The sequence below is a fragment of the Artemia franciscana genome, unplaced genomic scaffold (genome assembly GCF_032884065.1).
Source record: "Artemia franciscana unplaced genomic scaffold, ASM3288406v1 PGA_scaffold_67, whole genome shotgun sequence".
NCBI lineage: Eukaryota > Metazoa > Arthropoda > Branchiopoda > Anostraca > Artemiidae > Artemia > Artemia franciscana.
The window spans coordinates 1,344,925-1,364,285 of NW_027062705.1; the positions used below are offsets into that span (position 1 = coordinate 1,344,925).

A 19,361-nucleotide genomic window follows, 5' to 3' on the forward strand; every position below is an offset into this window, starting at 1 on the left:
TCGAATTACAAGAAACATATCGACCAGCAATCCCAAGATAATAATTCCGGTGGAGCTGCTCTGTAAACATACTACAAAAATCTACAGTTGAAGCTTCCAAATTTTCAAGACGGCTGTTGTTGCCCGGGGTGCCACGATCACCATCAACAATATTCATACAGTTTTACAACAAAATAATATGGCCTCTTCTCCACAACAAAATAAAAACAAAAAAGAACAACTAAATAACTTAACAAGAACAAAACAGAATATAACAAACAACAACAAAAAATGACACTTTCCATCTCAGAAAGAGACAAACAAAAAAAAAGAAACAGGCCGTATTCGGTTTACCCGTAACGAATCCATATTCAAGTCACCAAATACACATAATCCTTTATGTGTAATTCAGTAAAGGATTTGGCCTTATATTTGCCTCTCAATAATATCAGAAAATAATTCAGGGTTAAAGTCTATATCCTTTATCAAATGAGTTCAATATTAAATTACCAAGATTTAGTCAGCAATTCACCAGCATTAAGATGATTGTGAATAAGGATATCCTTATTTTACCCTCCCCCCCTTGTTGAATGGAAATACTATCCTTTCTACATACGGAACATATTTCAGGCTTTTTCTGTCGACCCATATAATCAAGATTTACATTCTTTTTACCGCGTATAAGAATAAAAAGAAGAAATTATGAATTTAGTAATTTTTCGGTCAAGGCGAATTTTCCTCAAGATTTTAGTTATTTTGTTTTTGATCGACGACAGGCATATTTGACATTTCTGCCTTAAAACAGTTTCAAGAAGTAATTGAAGAAATAAAAACCACATTTGTTGATTTTTTTGCAGGCCCTTAATTTTTAATGAACAAGTTATGGTTTTCCAGCAGTTTTTTGAAAATATGCCGTATTACGTTGCATAGAAGATGCATGGTATGTATATATATCATTCTAGAATCAGTAATACACTGTAGGAAGGTCAGATACATATATTGTGATTAAACCAAAACAGGTATTTCACAGAAAAAAAGAGAATTAAACAGTTATCATTCAAAAACTAACAAACACACTAACAATGACTCACAGTAACGTGTCACAAAAGTACCAGCATAGAAGAAGCCTCAAAATCAGCACAGATAACTTTTGAAGAAATTTACCAGTAGGCTATTCCAAGGATAATGGAGCCCCATTGTCCACCAAAAAAACAAGGTCATTTTTTTGCATAGAAAAAAAGTACCCTCACTGATAGAAAGATCAGGATAAGTGGAAGAGCTCTAGAAGTTGCAACTTCAGCAAAGTTCCCAGGAGTCCATTTTGACAAAAGATTGACATGGTAAACACATTTGGAAGCCACCAAAACCTCTATTTTGAAGAAACTGGTTCTAATGAAGTAAATGGCTAGAACCTCTTAGGAATCCTCCATAAAAACTGTGATGGATTTGTATAAATTATAGGCTATCTATAATTTAATATTAGGCATTGATATATTATCAATATTATAGCATTATATAATAAATTTAATATATATTATAGTATTGATATATTAAATTTAGTATAATTTAATATATCATATAAATTATGAGGTATAATTGAACACAGAATCCAGGCTTGTGGTACAACATCATAAAAGAACTTTTGAATACATGAAACCCTCCAGAATTCAGCTATTAGGATAACCTTCAGTCTTCCCAGTCACATTCCAGTTGACACCCTGAGGGGAATTGCTAGGGTCCCAAATAGGAAAAATTCTAGTTAATTGATTTCTTGCTATCTTAGAAAGGGTTTAGGTTAGGATAATGAAACTTCCAGGAATGGGTCTACAGGCTAAAGTATGTCCCAGGAAGGTATTTTAAAGTACCCACATCCACTCCTTCTCCCTCTAGAGGGCCCTGAAATTTGCCTACATGACAGGTCTGACCTATTGAAATTTTGACAAAACAACATTTTACCTTAATATTCAGTTACTAGTTGCTTTTTATCTGCCTTTAGTTCTGAAAATTCAATTCCTGTTAATTGAGCAGAATTTTGGGCCATATCAATGTTTTTTTTCAAAATTTAGGAATACTCCAAAACCTTCTCACACTCTATACAGATGACTCTAAGCTCATTGGGGCAGCATCATCTTGGGTAGAGGCTGCACCAATCCAAGCCAATCTTGACAAGCTAGATGACTGGGCTAGACAATGGCTACTTGAATTTAATTCAAGTAAATGGAAAGTTTTACATTTTGGCAATAAAAAGCTAAAACATATTTACACCATGCAAAACCAAATAACTGGTCAAAGAGAACCCCTAGTTGCAGTTACAGAGGAAAGAGACTTGGGTGTCATAGTTGACTGCCAGTTAAAGTTTTGAAGTCATACTGAAAAGATTGTAGCTAGTGCAAACTGCACTTTAGGGACAATTAAATGAACATTCATGATTAGATCTCCATGAACAATCACCAAGCTATACAAAAGTCTTGTCAGACCAAGGCTAGAAACTGGCATGTCAATTGCATCTCCCTTCTACAAAGTGGACATGGACATGATAGAGAAAGTACAGAGGAGAGCAATAAAGATAGTAGATGGGTGCCAACATCTTCCTTACCCAATGAGACTGCAAACTCTGAACTTATGCAGTATGACTTACTGAAGAAAAAGGGGTGACATGATTAACACATACAAATTGATTTACAACAATCCAATTCATGGTCTCTTCTTTATTGATTCATCACAGTGGACAAGGGGTCATTCTAAGAAGCTCATAAAGGTCAACGCTCAGAGGAGGGAACACCATCACTTCCTAACCAACCAGGTAGTAGACCAGTAGAACTCCCTGAGCAATCATACTGTATCCAGTAAGACCATCAAAGAATTCAAAGTCTCACTTGACAAGGAGTAGAGCAATAAGGAATGGAGGCTGGAATGGGACACCTTGGAGTCCCAGACCAGAAAATAAACCCTTGTCTATAAGACCAGCTCAATATTCAAAACAATTCCAAATTGATCCATATGGCAATTTTTGAAGAAATGCTGAGCAATGCTACAGGATAGAAAATGCTTCAATTGCTCCAAGTTGCAATTTAAGGTATTTTAAGGTATGTATTTGCATATCTTTAAAACCTTATAAAATTGAATTGAGCAAAGTTATGAAGCTGAAAACAATTTTGTTGTACTTCAATTAAGCAGAAAATCTATTTTGCAAGGTTTCACTTTTATAACACACATTTTTAAAGGTCATCAAAGGTCAGGGCCCTCTAGAGGAAGAAGGAGTAGAGGTAGTTGCTTCAAAATGCCTCCCCAGGACAAACTTTAGTCTATAGATTCAGCCCTGAAAGTTTCATTTTCCTAACCTAAACCCTTTCTGAGGTAGCAAGAAGTCAATTAACTAGAATTCTACCCCCAAAAATAGAAGAGAGAATGAAGACTATCAACAAAGCACTTCACAAAATCCAAGCTTTCATCCCCAAACACATTGTCACTTCCACACTTCTCAAAGACCTAAGAAGCATATCCCAAAATTACCCTCTGGAGTTAGGCTGTTTAAAGAAACTGATTTGAACTGGAGAAGTGAGACTGTATCTAATCCTCTACTTATAGCCTACCAGATTCCCCCTCTTGGAGAACGGTCATTCTTAAGGGATCAGCTCAAGTTGTTCTTGAGCTCATCCCCAATAGTAAGGTTAGCTTTCCGCAACAGTTAACAAGTCAGCTAGTTTTAAGGAGTAAACAAATGAATTACCCAGATTACCTTGAATTATACACAGATGGTTTGCTAAGACTTGGACTTTCTGATGGTTCCTCTGTCCTATCAGCAGAACTAAAAGCCATTAAAATGTCTCCAAATACTTTCTAGCAGTCCCTCCTGCCATCAAAAAAGTGGTTATTTTTAATGACTCAAAATATGCCCCCTAGCTGGTCTCAAAAATAAATTTGGAAGCCCCTGACTATGATTTATCAGCAATTAGGAATTCCCTTCTAGAACTTTCCAGACAAGGAATAGGAGTTAAGTACCAGCACATACCCAGCCCCTGTGGAATCAAAGGAAATGAGGTAACAGATGAGACTGCACAGCAGGCAGGAGATGGCAAATATATGGAGTCTTACCAAAAAACTATAAGGGATATAATAAGGAACACAATCAATCATATTTGGACCAAATTATCTCCACACCTTTCTTCCCCATTTCAATCTAGATTGGCCAACACTATATATTTTCAAACCTGAGCTGGGTCAGTTTATTTTGCAATTATTCAGCAATTTCAGCTATATTCAGCAATTTTCATTTAGGTTTCACTGTAAATATATAGTGGCTGGCCTCTTCTGAAGGAGAGATACTAAAAAACTAAAAGTAGTGGGCAATCCATTTGACTCCATATCATTTGATAATTGTTATATGGTTCCCTTTCTAAATGCACTCACCTTTTCCCCTGATCATCCCAGACATGGTAAAATTTTAGTTTTGCAGGTTCTGCTGTTTTGAAAACTTGGTGAATAAAATGCTGAGGAATATAGCTATAATGAACTCCTGAAAAGGTGTACCTATTTCAAGGGATATCCATCATGCAGCTTGATAAAATAGGGTAAATTTTTATTGTTTGTATTATTGACTTAAAAATAAAGTGAACATACCACTCAATGCCTTTTTTTCAGATCTTTTTGATTATAATAATTGCTTCTATTGCAAATTCAAATTTAAGCCCTTTTTGGGCTCTTGAAAATGTTCATAATATTTCTAGTTTTTGGGTATAAAAAGGGCTTAAAACATTGGTTTCAAGCTTAAAACAAACAACCTAACCCTTAAAACAAACAAAAGGGTTGACAAATGAAAACAACATGATAGCTAGTCTCACTGCAAAAATATAGCACATAGCTAAAATAGAAACTGGTTTTAAAATATACATAATAAGGTATTACTCAAAGTCTAGAGAGGGGGGGGGGGCAATTCGCTCACCCCTTATAATTAACACTCATGTATTTTTTTATAAATAATAGAACTAAAACTATTTTCTGTTAAGAATTATTTTTGTAATATCTTGGGTATGAAAAAGTTTTTTGGTTTAAAAAAGGCTTAAAACATTGGTTTCAGACTTAAAACAAACAACCTAACACTTCAAACAAACAAAATTTATGATAGAAGCATTTTATATAGAAGCAATTATTATATTCATATATAACTTGAAAAAAGGCATAGAGTTGTATTTATTATGATTATATTATTACTTGATTATATTATAATTATACACTTTATTGTGTGAATAACAAAAAATATACCTAAATTTACAGTTTACAACATAATTTAGCTAGGATAAAAGTGAATGTGTCACTTGATACCTTTTTCTATACTTTTTCATAATAAGTGAATGTGTCACTTGATACCTTTTTCTACACTTTTTCATAATTCAATAATTACTTCTTGTGTGGATTCCATTTTTAGCCCTTAAAGACCTTAATTGTCGCCAAAGTTTGAAAGTAAGTTTCTAATATCCTGATTAACAGAGCATTCAGATAGCTAACAATCAAACTTACCTCTAGAAGGTAGAGATTTTACCCTGAATCAATATATGACATTCATTTCCATTGTGAATTCAGTCTTAACCTACCATATTCTTTCTAGCATTATCCAAATATATAGCCCATATTATATATTTTGCTAATTGTTTAGTTTTGTAACAAGCAGTCTAAACTGGAAACTATGCTGTTTTGCGGCATAGTTTTCATATTATAGCACTTAGAAGTGCTAATTCTAGAAGAGCATCCATTTCTGGTTGACCTTCCTCCTCTATGGGGCAAACTAAAAATGTGTAAAGTGGTCAGGGTTTTGAAGCCAAGGGAACATTTTGAGTTGTACAATATGGATAAAATTATATTTTAAATAATAATTCCAGTTATCACTGGTATTTTCTGTGTAGTAGGAAGTTGAAAGATAAGTAAAAAGCTCATGCACCATTATTGTAACTTCCAAGATTGTTCACTTTCACTTTTGAGTTTAAACTAGGCAGCTGTATGGGCAGCAGGGTGAGGTCTGTATTATGATTGGTTGAATTGTTAGTTGATTAGAATACAGACATTACCTTGCTGCCTGCTGGGGCTCATGAACTAATATGCTTTGCTCTATAGGTAATGTTATCTGTAAGGAAAATTGGATGTTTGTTTTGTTCAGATACAGCTGGCTAGTTCAAACTCAAAAGTGAAAGTGAACAATCTTGGATATTGGCATTGATGGTTGTTTGAGTTTTTTACTTATCTTCACTTCCTACTATGCAGAAGTTACCAGTGACAACTGGAAATAATATTTATAACATAATTTGTACAACCCCAACTTTCCCCTTGGCTTAAATACCCTGTCCCCTTTACACATTTTTAGCTTGCCCCATGGAGAAGGAGGGTCAACCAGAAATGGATGCACTTCTAGAATTAGCATTTCTAAGTGCTATAGTATAGAAACTATGCTGCTTTGCAGCATAGTTTTCTTTTTAGACTGCTTGTGATGAAACTAAACATTTACCTATATTTTCTATGCATTTATTGATCCTCAATTTTGTCACTGGTGATTCAATTTTTGAGTAAACCAGTGTTAACAAAATTGATGGTAACACAGGTATATAAGTGTATCTAAAATAGGAGTAAAAGATGGCATTTTTAAGGGTCCATAAAGGGCTTAAAACTGAATTTGCAACAGAAACAAATGTCTTTTTTTTGCAACAGAAACAAATTGAGTATTCAGATAACTAAGAAATAAACTTACCTCTAGAATCGGAATTTCATCTTGAATCCATATATAGAATGCCTTGATTTTAGCTAACCTTTTGACTAAATTAAACTCCTATTTATATTAAGGGGATATTTTAATTGCCAACTAGTTATTTAACCCATCACTGTCTATATGAAATGCTTTATTTTGGCCAGCCAGGTGACTAGTTTCAGTTCCTATGTACTAGTTAGTTTTGATAAAACTGTAGTTTAAGGGCTTTTTGCTAGCTTGGAAAGTAGTCAAGTTAGTTAAATAAAACTTCAAGGGATGAATTCAGGCCCATAACTATATTCTGGGAAGATATTGTCAAGGGTGGCTGTTGTTTATCCCCCCCCCTCAGTATTTACCCCTCCAGATACTACCCTCTGGAATTTTTAATTCCAGGGGGGATGGGAAAAAAAACAACACTTTTCTTTGAATATTAAAACAAAGCTTACTATTCTAAATAAACAGCCATTTTGTTTCAAAAATCATTCTTAAAGAATTAGGACAAAAAGTCAAAACTTTACCACAAAGAGCAAGGTCTTGTGGAAGGGTCAACTCCTTTCTTATATGTAAAAATTTCTGTTCATTTAAGTTTTGAGGTTGCTCTATACTTTAGTTGAAAAAACTTGTTTTTTAAATTTAATTTCTGATTATTTTTAAATAACACCAGGAAATTTGGCTCTATCTCCAGGAATAATTCCAACACTTGTGTCCCTTGTTTTTTGAATTTAATTTAAGATCATTTTTAAGTAATGCCAGAAAATCTTGTTTTTTCTCCAGAAAAAATTCTGTTACTTATGTGTAATATGCCACTCACTCAAGTTTACAATGAAAGGTTCTTTGTTAGTTTCGTCATTACTCTAGATACAAATTTCGGTAATATTATTTGCACATTAGGGGGGGGGGGGAGTAAAGTATAGTGGGTCTGCATGCAAAATGTAATAGGTACAATTATTCTAGATATTTTTAGGTAAGAATTGTTTTCTGACTTTGAACTGTCCAAATACTTTACTCCTCCCCCTTTATGTGTAAATATATAGCCCAAACTATATATTTCCTATCTATTCTGTCACTTGTCTTTGTCTTGTCTCATGCTAAGCTAAAAAAAAACTAACAAAGAAACTGGTTTGTTCTCAAGCTTTACACAGCATAAACTTGAGTCAGTTGCATAAAGTTTATTTTCAACCCACATGAATGTTACATTATGGAATCTTGATGAAATTTTGGTTCAAAATATATGTCAATTTCTTACTACCCTTTTAATGAGTGAATTGGGAAATTACCCTATTTTCATGAATTTGGCTTTTGGAAAAAAAGCAATTCCTGTTGTTTCAATTGAATTATAAAGTACAGTGTGTCAAGGGTATATTTCTAAATTTAAGAAATACATTTATGTATCTGTGAAACCTTATAGATTGAAATTTTGCAAAGGTATATGGCTAAAAACACATTTCTTGTGTCTCTTTTGAGCAGAAGCTCTATTTTACAAGGTTTCTCTTTCATAATTCCAAAGATTTTAAAGGGAGAGTCTACTCTGTCAGAATATGGTGGGGAGACAGGGACATCCCAAGAAATCATTAAGTTTCTTGGTGGATTCCTGAGTGTTTTGTTCACCTAAAAGTCATTCATGCTCACCTCCCAGTTGCCAAGATTTTTTATTCAATATATTGTTTGGCTATGTTTTGGTTTTTGCAAATGATGCCATGTACTATCTTAATACTTCATATATGCATTTCTTATGATATCATATAAGCGTTTTCTTATATGATGTTATTCATAACATAAATAAGATTGTTGAGTTTCCAATGCATCAATTATTTATTTAATATAATTTCTGTTGGAATGCACAAGAAACGAAAATTAGCAGTTGCAGTTACTATAAATAATGATTCTTTGAAACCAAATCCTGAACTATCAAATGTGATAAGAAGTGAAAATTGACAAGCTGGACAATCAATTGTGACAATACCAATATGGGCAGCTAAAGCAAAGGCCATTCCGAAATTATCTGAAGTAATTGAAATGAGATATGAGATATACATTTATTAAGAAAAGAAAACAAACACTATTCGCCATTTGCCTGCCAAGAAAGGCAATAAGCTTGTAAGGGCAAGCGAGGTTATCACCCTCAACTAATTAAAATCACGTTCACATCACGCTACTCAATACAAAAGAAACTCAACTGATGAAGGAAGAAAGGAAAAAAGAGAGAGAGGAAAAAGACAAGAAGAAGACAGAAAAAAATTACACAGCAAATAAATCAGGGAAATGCCTTGAATAGAATGACAACCTGGAACGGGCCTTACATCAAAATTACTCACGAGATAAAAGAAACTTCTTTACCTGTGACTTGAAAGCTGGAAGACTATGCACATTTTTCACACCCTCGGGCAAAATATTCCAAACATGGGGACCATAATGGCGAATCACAAAAGGTGCCCAAGTAATACTCCTAAACTCATGAGTTAAGTTATCAGCTTTTCTTGTATTATGATCATGACGGTCTCTATTAAAAGTAAAAAGATTTTCAAAAGCAGGGGTGAGCAGGCAATTCAAATATTTATATGAGAAAATTGCAACTTGGTAATCTCAAATTTGGGATACATCCATTAACTTATTCTTTTTAAAATGCTCATGAGCAGGGACCTCATCAGAATCATAAAATTCCTATAATAATTTTACAGCTCTATTCTGAAGTTTCTGTACTCTTTTGAAACATGTTATAAAATTATTTGCCCATATAGAGCATCCGTAGCTAATATATGGACAAAATATAGAAAAATAAATCATTTTTAGAATCTTTTTTTGACTAGATTTTTAGTTCTTTGCATCACCCCAAGACCTCTGCTTAATTTTCAAAAATCAAGAAACTTGTCAAAAATGAAAATGAAGAGCAAAGATACAGGCAGTTACAAGATATGGGTGGTTAGACAATATGCAAAAACAACAATTAGAGCATGTTGATAGTGAAATAAAGAGCAAGGACACACGCAGTTAAAAGACATGTGACACTAAGTAAGTGAGCAAGTCAAAAATGAAAAGCAAAGACACACGTGGCTAGAAGACTTGTGACACTGAGCATGTGAGTCAAAAATGAAACTGAAGAGCAAATACACACGTAATTAGAAGAACAGCAGCAGCAGGTCTGAGCGAGTCAATGAAAAGCAACCTGGACAGCAAGAATCAAAACATGTCAAAATTGAAAATGATTGCAATGATGATGGTGTTTGGAGTTTTGACATGGATAAAGTCATCAATGCCTACCATACCGTTGTAAACAAACAAAGGTTAGGTGATATGTGTTTCATAATGATGACTCCAAACAAACCAAACAAATTAAAAATGATAGAGATAATTATTAGGTGCTGGATTTTGACATGGATAAGGTCATCAATGCCTACCATACTTTTGAAAATCAGAAACCCGGACTAGATAAATTGTTTGAAGAAAAATAAGTTTTTGTCCCACCACTTGAACAATTAAAAGAAAGAAAGGTTTGGCGATTTGTCTTTCATAATGACAAAAGACAACCTGAGGCAAAAGTTAAAGGTCCAATAAAAAAGTGTTATTTCACAAAGGCACTATTTTTAATCTAAGGTCTGTCTGGACATCAAAACGTCAATAAAAGGTTCAAATTTTCTGTGTTTAGAAGTCAAGCACTAATGAGAATTCATATATAGATCCTTCCACATACCAAGTACCAGGACTTTGTACTGTATATATCTATATATATAAAAATAAGTTGTCTGTCTGTGTGTCTGTCTGTGGATGAGGTGACGTCATGTTTCTGTGTCCACTGACGTCATGAATTAGTTGTCGTCATTTTTGCTTTGACGGTGACGTCATTCAAGATATTTAAGACATATGTTCACGTAGAAATCTATTAATGTTTAAGTTTACAATGACTGATGAACTTACCATGGCAAAAGCCGATGAAGATGCTCAAAGAGTCTATGCCAAAAAACTTGCTGCTGATAGAGAAAGTCAGAAAAGAAAGCGTGCCGAGGAATCAAAAGAACAGCAAGGAAACAGGCTTGAGGCTGATAGAGAAAGAAAGAACAGAAAGCGTGCCGAGGAATCAAAAGAACAGCAAGGAAACAGGCAAAAACTAAAAACTAAAAAAGAAAAAACTGAAAAAAAGGAAAAAACTGAAAAATAAGAGAAAAAGAAAACTAAAAAAATATTAATAAATATAAAAAATATAAATATAAATATAATATAAATTAGCAATCAACAAAGCACCGAGACACAAATGACGACCGGGACACAGGGAGTATAAATGACGACCAGGACATAAGTAAAAAAAAAAACTAAAAAAACCAAAAAAATGGTAAAAACTACAAAAAAACTAAAAACTAATAAAAAAACTACAGACCGGGACACCGGGATACAAATGACGACCGGGACACAGGGAATATAAATGACGACCGGGACACAGGGACACAACTACAATGGGGACGCCGGGGGGCACAGGGGGATATAAATGACGACCGGGACACCGGGACACAAGGAATATAAATGACGCCCGGGACACTCAAAGAGAAATCACAGACCGGGACACAAATGACGACCGGGACAGAGGGAATATAAATGACGACCGGGACACAGGGACATAACTACAAAGGGGACGCCGGGGTGCACAGGGGGATATATAAATGACGATGGCGACTCAGGGAATGGTCGATTAGCAATCACCATCAACAAAGCTCAAGGGCAATCATTAGAATCATGAGGTATAGATCTGAATACGGATTGTTTTCCCATGGACCATTATATGTTGCATGTTCAAGAGTCGGTAAACCTGACAATCTATTTACATGCACAGACAATGGGACAGCAAAGAATGTTGTATATTCGCAAGTTTTACGTAGTTAAAAACATATATATATATATATATATATATATATATATATATATATATATATATATATATATATATATATATATATCTATATATATAAAAATAAGTTGTCTGTGGATGGATGGATGGATGTGTCAGGTGACGTCACCTGAAAAAACTGGATCAGGTGACGTCAAAACTGAAAAAACTAAAAAAAGGCAAAAACTACAAAAAAAACTAAAAACTAATAAAAAAAATAAAAAAGCTAAAAAACTAAAAAAACTATAAAGGTAAAAACCAATAAAAAACTAAAAAAAAAACTGAAAAAACTAAAAAAAGGCAAAAACTACAAAAAAAACTAAAAACTAATAAAAAAAGTAAAAAAGCTAAAAAACTAAAAAAACTAAAAAAAGGTAAAAAACTAAAAAAAATAAAAAATAAAAAAAACTAAAAAAAAGGAAAAAACTGAAAAATAAGCTAAAATAAAGGTAAAAACCAATAAAAAACTAAAAAAAAAAAGGAAAAAACTAATAAATGACGACACTCAAAGAGAAAAAAAAGGCAAAAACTACAAAAAAAACTAAAAACTAATAAAAAAATATCTATCTATCTTCTATATATATAAAAATAAGTTGTCTGTGGATGGATGAATGGATGTGTCAGGTGACGTCACCTGAAAAAACTGGATCAGGTGACGTCAAAACTGAAAAAACTAAAAAAAGGCAAAAACTACAAAAAAAACTAAAAACTAATAAAAAAAATAAAAAGGCTAAAAAACTAAAAAAACTATAAAGGTAAAAACCAATAAAAAACTAAAAAAAAAACTGAAAAAACTAAAAAAAGGCAAAAACTACAAAAAAACTAAAAACTAATAAAAAAAGTAAAAAAGCTAAAAAACTAAAAAAACTAAAAAAAGGTAAAAAACTAAAAAAAATAAAAAATAAAAAAAACTAAAAAAAAGGAAAAAACTGAAAAATAAGCTAAAATAAAGGTAAAAACCAATAAAAAACTAAAAAAAAAAAGGAAAAAACTAATAAATGACGACACTCAAAGAGAAAAAAAAGGCAAAAACTACGAAAAAAAACTAAAAACTAATAAAAAAAATAAAAAAGCTAAAAAACTAAAAAAACTAAAAAAAGGCAAAAACTACAAAAAAAACTAAAAACTAATAAAAAAGCTAAAAAACTAAAAAAACTAAAAAAAAGGCAAAAACTACAAAAAAACTAAAAACTAATAAAAAAAATAAAAAAGCTAAAAAACTAAAAAAAACTAAAAAAACTAAAAAAAGGTAAAAAACTAAAAAAACTAAAAACTAAAAAAAACTAAAAAAGGTAAAAACTAAAAGAACTAAAAAAGAAAAAAATAAATGACGACACTCAAAGAGAAAGCGACCAGGACAAAAGGAATGTTCGATTAGCAATCAACAAAGCACCGGGACACAGGGAGTATAAATGACGACCCGGGGGAAACAGGGGGATATAAATGACGACCGGGACAAAAAAACTAAAAAGAAAAAAAAACTAAAAACTAATAAAAAAACTAAAAAATCTAAAAATCTAAATAAGCTAAAAAAGAAAAAAAAAGGAAAAAAATAAAGGAGAAAAACAAAACTAAAAAACGAATGTATATACAGACCGGGACACCGGGATACAAATGACGACCGGGACCCGGGACACAGGGAATATAAATGACGACCGGGACACAGGGACACAACTACAACGGGGACACCGGGGGAAACAGGGGGATGTAAATGACGACCGGGACACCGGGACAGGGAATGGTCGATTAGCAATCACCATCAACAAAGCTCAAGGGCAATCATTAGAATCATGAGGTATAGATCTGAATACAGATTGTTTTCCCATGGACCATTATATGTTGCATGTTCAAGAGTCGGTAAACCTGACAATCTATTTATATGCAAAGACAATGGGACAGCAAAGAATGTTGTATATTCGCAAGTTTTACGTAGTTAAAACCATATATATATATCTATCTATATTCACAGGTGGGACATAGGGACACAACTACAATGGCGCGTAACTATTATGGCGCGTAACGACTTACGCGCGCTGGGGGGCTTGGGGGGGGCGCGAAGCGCCCCCACCAACTAGGTGTTGGGGTGGCGCGAAGCGCCACCCCAACAGCTAGTATATATATATATATATATATATATATATATATATATATATATATATATATATATCTATATATATAAAAATAAGTTGTCTGTCTGTCTGTGGATGTGTGGATGGATGTGTCAGGTGACGTCACCTGAAAAAACTGGATCAGGTGACGTCAAAACTGAAAAAACTAAAAAAGGCAAAAACTACAAAAAAAACTAAAAACTAATAAAAAAAATAAAAAAGCTAAAAAACTAAAAAAACTATAAAGGTAAAAACCAATAAAAAACTAAAAAGGCAAAAACTACAAAAAAAAACTAAAAACTAATAAAAAAAGTAAAAAAGCTAAAAAACTAAAAAAACTAAAAAAACTAAAAAAAGGTAAAAAACTAAAAAAAATAAAAAATAAAAAAAACTAAAAAAAAGGAAAAAACTGAAAAATAAGCTAAAATAAAGGTAAAAACCAATAAAAAACTAAAAAAAAAAAGGAAAAAACTAATAAATGACGACACTCAAAGAGAAAAAAAAGGCAAAAACTACAAAAAAAACTAAAAACTAATAAAAAAAATAAAAAAGCTAAAAAACTAAAAAAACTAAAAAAAGGCAAAAACTACAAAAAAAACTAAAAACTAATAAAAAAGCTAAAAAACTAAAAAAAAATAAAAAAAAGGCAAAAACTACAAAAAAACTAAAAACTAATAAAAAAAATAAAAAAGCTAAAAAACTAAAAAAACTAAAAAAACTAAAAAAACTAAAAAAACTAAAAAAAGGTAAAAAAACTAAAAAAACTAAAAACTAAAAAAAAACTAAAAAAGGTAAAAACTAAAAGAACTAAAAAAGAAAAAAATAAATGACGACACTCAAAGAGAAAGCGACCAGGACAAAAGGAATGTTCGATTAGCAATCAACAAAGCACCGGGACACAGGGAGTATAAATGACGACCAGGACAAAACTAAAAAATCTAAAAATCTAAATAAACTAAAAAAGAAAAAAAAAGGAAAAAAATAAAGGAGAAAAACAAAACTAAAAAACGAATGTATATACAGACCGGTACACCGGGATACAAATGACGACCGGGACACAGGGAATATAAATGACGACCGGGACACAGGGACACAACTACAACGGGGACACCGGGGGAAACAGGGGGATATAAATGACGACCGGGACAAAAAAACTAAAAAGAAAAAAAAACTAATAAAAAAACTAAAAAATCTAAAAATCTAAATAAGCTAAAAAAGAAAAAAAAAGGAAAAAAATAAAGGAGAAAAACAAAACTAAAAAACGAATGTATATACAGACCGGGACACCGGGATACAAATGACGACCGGGACCCGGGACACAGGGAATATAAATGACGACCGGGACACAGGGACACAACTACAACGGGGACACCGGGGGAAACAGGGGGATGTAAATGACGACCGGGACACCGGGACAGGGAATGGTCGATTAGCAATCACCATCAACAAAGCTCAAGGGCAATCATTAGAATCATGAGGTATAGATCTGAATACAGATTGTTTTCCCATGGACCATTATATGTTGCATGTTCAAGAGTCGGTAAACCTGACAATCTATTTATATGCAAAGACAATGGGACAGCAAAGAATGTTGTATATTCGCAAGTTTTACGTAGTTAAAACCATATATATATATCTATCTATATTCACAGGTGGGACATAGGGACACAACTACAATGGCGCGTAACTATTATGGCGCGTAACGACTTACGCGCGCGGGGGGGCTTGGGGGGGGCGCGAAGCGCCCCCACCAACTAGGTGTTGGGGTGGCGCTTCAACTAATAAAAAAAATAAAAAAGCTAAAAAACTAAAAAAACTAAAAAAACTAAAAAACTAAAAAAAAAGTAAAAAGAAAAAAGAAAAAAACTAAAAAAGCTAAAAAAAAGGTAAAAACCAATAAAAAACTAAAAAGTAAAAAAGGAAAAAAACTAAAAAAAATTTTCATCTAAAAAAACTAAAAAAAACTAAAAAAGGTAAAAACTAAAAGAACTAAAAAAGAAAAAAAACTAAAAAAAGGAAAAAAACTGAAAAATAAAGGAGAAACAATCTAAATAAATGACGACACTCAAAGAGAAAGCGACCGGGACAAAAGGAATGTTCGATTAGCAATCACCAAAGCACCGGGACACAGGGAGTATAAATGACGACGACCGGGACACAGGGACATAACTACAAAGGGGACGCCGGGGTGCACAGGGGGATATATAAATGAATAAAATTAAGAATAAAATAAAAAAAAATAAAAAAGATAAAAACTAAAAAAAAAAGTAAAAAGAAAAAACGAAAAAAACTAAAAAAGCTAAAAAAAAAGGTAAAAACCAATAAAAAACTAAAAAGAAAAAAAGGAAAAAAAAACTAAAAAAACTAAAAACTAAAAAAAAAAAACTTAAAAAAAAGGAAAAAACTGAAAAATAGAAGAGAAAAAGAAAACTAATAAAATTAAGAATAAAAATAAAAAAAAATAAAAAAGATAAAAACTAAAAAAAAAGTAAAAAGAAAAAACGAAAAAACTAAAAAAACTAAAAAAAAGGTAAAAACAAATAAAAAACTAAAAAGAAAAAAAGGAAAAAAACTAAAAAAAAATTTTCATCTAAAAAACTAAAAAAAACTAAAAAAGGTAAAAACTAAAAGAACTAAAAAAGAAAAAAAACTAAAAAAAGGAAAAAGACTGAAAAATAAAGGAGAAACAATCTAAATAAATGACGACACTCAAAGAGAAAGCGACCGGGACAAAAGGAATGTTCGATTAGCAATCAACAAAGCACCGGGATACAGGGAGTATAAATGACGACGACCGGGACACAGGGACATAACTACAAAGGGGACGCCGGGGTGCACAGGGGGATATATAAATGACGATGGCGACTCAGGGAATGGTCGATTCACAGGTGGGACATAGGGACACAACTACAATGGCGCGTAACTAATATGGCGCGTAACGACTTACGCGCGCGGGGGGGCTTGGGGGGGGCGCGAAGCGCCCCCACCAACTAGGTGTTGGGGTGGCGCGAAGCGCCACCCCAACAGCTAGTATATATATATATATATATATATATATATATATATATATATATATATATATATATATATATATATATATCCACCTAAGTTACTGCTAATAATCTTAACAAGTTCCTGGCTTCTATTTTCCAGAGCCTTCTGACATTGTCTTATCAATTACCTACTGATATTCTCCCATCTGCTTTCCCCTCCATATCTCCATCTCAGATCAAAAGAAAAATTGGGAAACTACAAAAACAAGTGTCTGCCTTTTAGATATCCCATTTCCTCTTGTTAGTGCTTTCAGTGACTTTCTCTCCCAGTCCTTGTCTGTTATTTTCAATGAGATTACTGAGTCTGGCCAATATCCACAAATTTAGAAACAGGGTTTCATAACCCCCTTGAGAAAGAAAGATGGAAAACCTAGTTTGAAGGTGTTTGTCCTATTTCACTCACTCGTATATTCTCTAAACTATATGAAGGATTCCTTGTGGATTGGCTAAATGAGAGAGAGACTACCCTTTATTGACCTGAGACAATTTGGGAACATCAAATTCATTTCTATTTCCCATTAATTTGTTTTTTTATGGACTCAATTAGAAAAATTCTGAAAATCCTAATTGCTGGCTATATTTAATTTCCATTGACCTTCAAAAAGCATATGACCTTGTTAACCACAATATATTGGTTGAGAAACTTGTAACTGATTTCAATATTAATCCTTTCCTGGTTAAATTGGTTGTCTCCTTTTTAACAAATAGATCACAGGTAGTCAAATATCAGAATGATTATTGCAGTCCTTCTCTGTCCACAATGCCCCTAGGTCTCCTCCTTTTGTCTGTTATGATAAATAACCTGGCTAAGGAAGTTTTTGACAGGTGGAAATTTGTGGATGACCTAACGGTTGCTGAAACCTGCTACCAAAACTCAGTAAGCAACCCTATGAGTTTCCTAAATGATATTGCAGATGATGCTGCAGTCTTGGACATGAGAATAAGCCCCTCTAAATCTATGATAATGTCAATATGTTTCCTTAAAACCTCCCCCCTTTTCTCAACCCTATCCCCCGATATATTTCTCTGTCTTCCTTTAAATTATTTGGGGTTACAATTTCCTCTAATTTAAAATGGGGTATCCACATTAAAAACATGGTCCTTAAAGCTAATGCATTCATGTCTCTCCTTAAGCTCTTGAATAAATTTAACATCTCCCTCCCCATCCTATTATGTATGGATCTATACTTCCTTTGTCCAACCACATCTTGAAAATGCATGTCCAGTTTGGCATCCTGGCATCTCTCATTATGGATCAGAAAAAATTGAATCCATTCCAAATGAGCCCTGAAAATAATTTTCAAAGAAGCTATGGTACCATACTTGCTCCTTCTAAAATTAAATAAAAAACAAGTTTTTTTCAATGGAAAGTAAGGAGCGAGATTAAAACTTAAAATGAACAAAAAATACTTTGTATATGAAGCGGGATGCTTTCTCATTAACGCCCCGCTCTTTACGCTAAAGTTTGACTCTTTCTCTTAACTTTTTAAAACAGTAAAAAAAACTTTAGCGTAAAGAGCGGGGCGTTGATGAGAAAGCATCCCGCTTCGTATACAAAGTAATTTTTGTTTAAAATTACTTTAAAATTACTTTCATATTTTGTATATGAAAGGGGAAGCATCCCCTTTCATATACGGAGTAATTTCTGTTCGTTTTAAGTTTTAATGTCACTCCTTACTTTCCGTTAAAAAAACTTGTTTTTTATTTAATTTCTGAACGTTTTTGAATCAATTCATGTTTTGATTTTGGCTCTCTGCAGATGAATAATTAAAACGAAATTTGCATATTTACTTTTTTTGCTAAATGGCTTTCTCATAGTTTTGATCGATTGATTTTGAGAAAAAAATGAGCAGAAGAGGAGGCTTAGTTGACCTCTGATTTTTTTGTTACTTAAAAAGGCAACTAGAACTGAATTTTTTTACGAATATTTGTATTAGTAAAAGATATACGTAGCTTACAAATTAGCTTACGTAACGAACTTCTGTACTCTCATGTTTTATTACGTATATGAAGGGGTTTACCCCCTCGTCAGTACCTCGCTCTTTACACTAAAGCTTAAATTTTGTCCCAATTTCTTAAGAATGCCCCCTGAATCACAAAAGCCATAGAATAAATAGTTGAAATTGCTGAAAATACTTTAGGGTAAAGAGCGAGGTAATAGGAGGAGATGAGCCCATCATATGTGTAATAATTTCTGTTCGTTTTAAGTTTTAATGCTTCTCCTTACTTTCAGTTTAAAAAACTTTTTCATATTTATTTTTTCATTGTTTTTTTTTATTAAATAATGCTAGAAAATGCTGCGCTCCCTTCATGCAAATTTTCTTCCCCCATGACAAATTCCTCCAAGGAAAGTTCCCCCCCCCAACATATCCCCCTCTTCCTCCCCCCCCCCCAACCTAAAAATCTCCCTGAAAACGTCTGTACACTTCCAAATAACCCTTACTATATGTAAGCACTGGTCAAAGTTTGTAACTCGCAGCCCCTCCCATGGGGACTGTGGGGGAGTAACTCGTCCCCAAAGACATTGTTATAAGGTTTTTTCACTACGCTGAATAAAATGGCTATCTCAGAATTTTGATCTGGTGACTTTGGGAAAATAATTGGCATGGGAGGGT

The 19,361-nt window shown here is 33.0% G+C and overlaps 1 protein-coding gene across 1 annotated transcript in view; it reads left to right on the plus strand.

The window, feature by feature from the left end:
* The first annotated feature begins 764 nt into the window (after nt 1–764).
* Nucleotides 765–19,361, plus strand: part of LOC136042118 (alpha-aminoadipic semialdehyde synthase, mitochondrial-like) — a 102,462-nt gene continuing 83,865 nt past the window's right edge. The window contains exon 1 of the mRNA XM_065727016.1: nt 765–919. Coding sequence (XP_065583088.1) covers nt 851–919 — 69 coding nt within the window. The 5' untranslated portion in view covers nt 765–850. The remainder of the gene's footprint in view (nt 920–19,361) is intronic.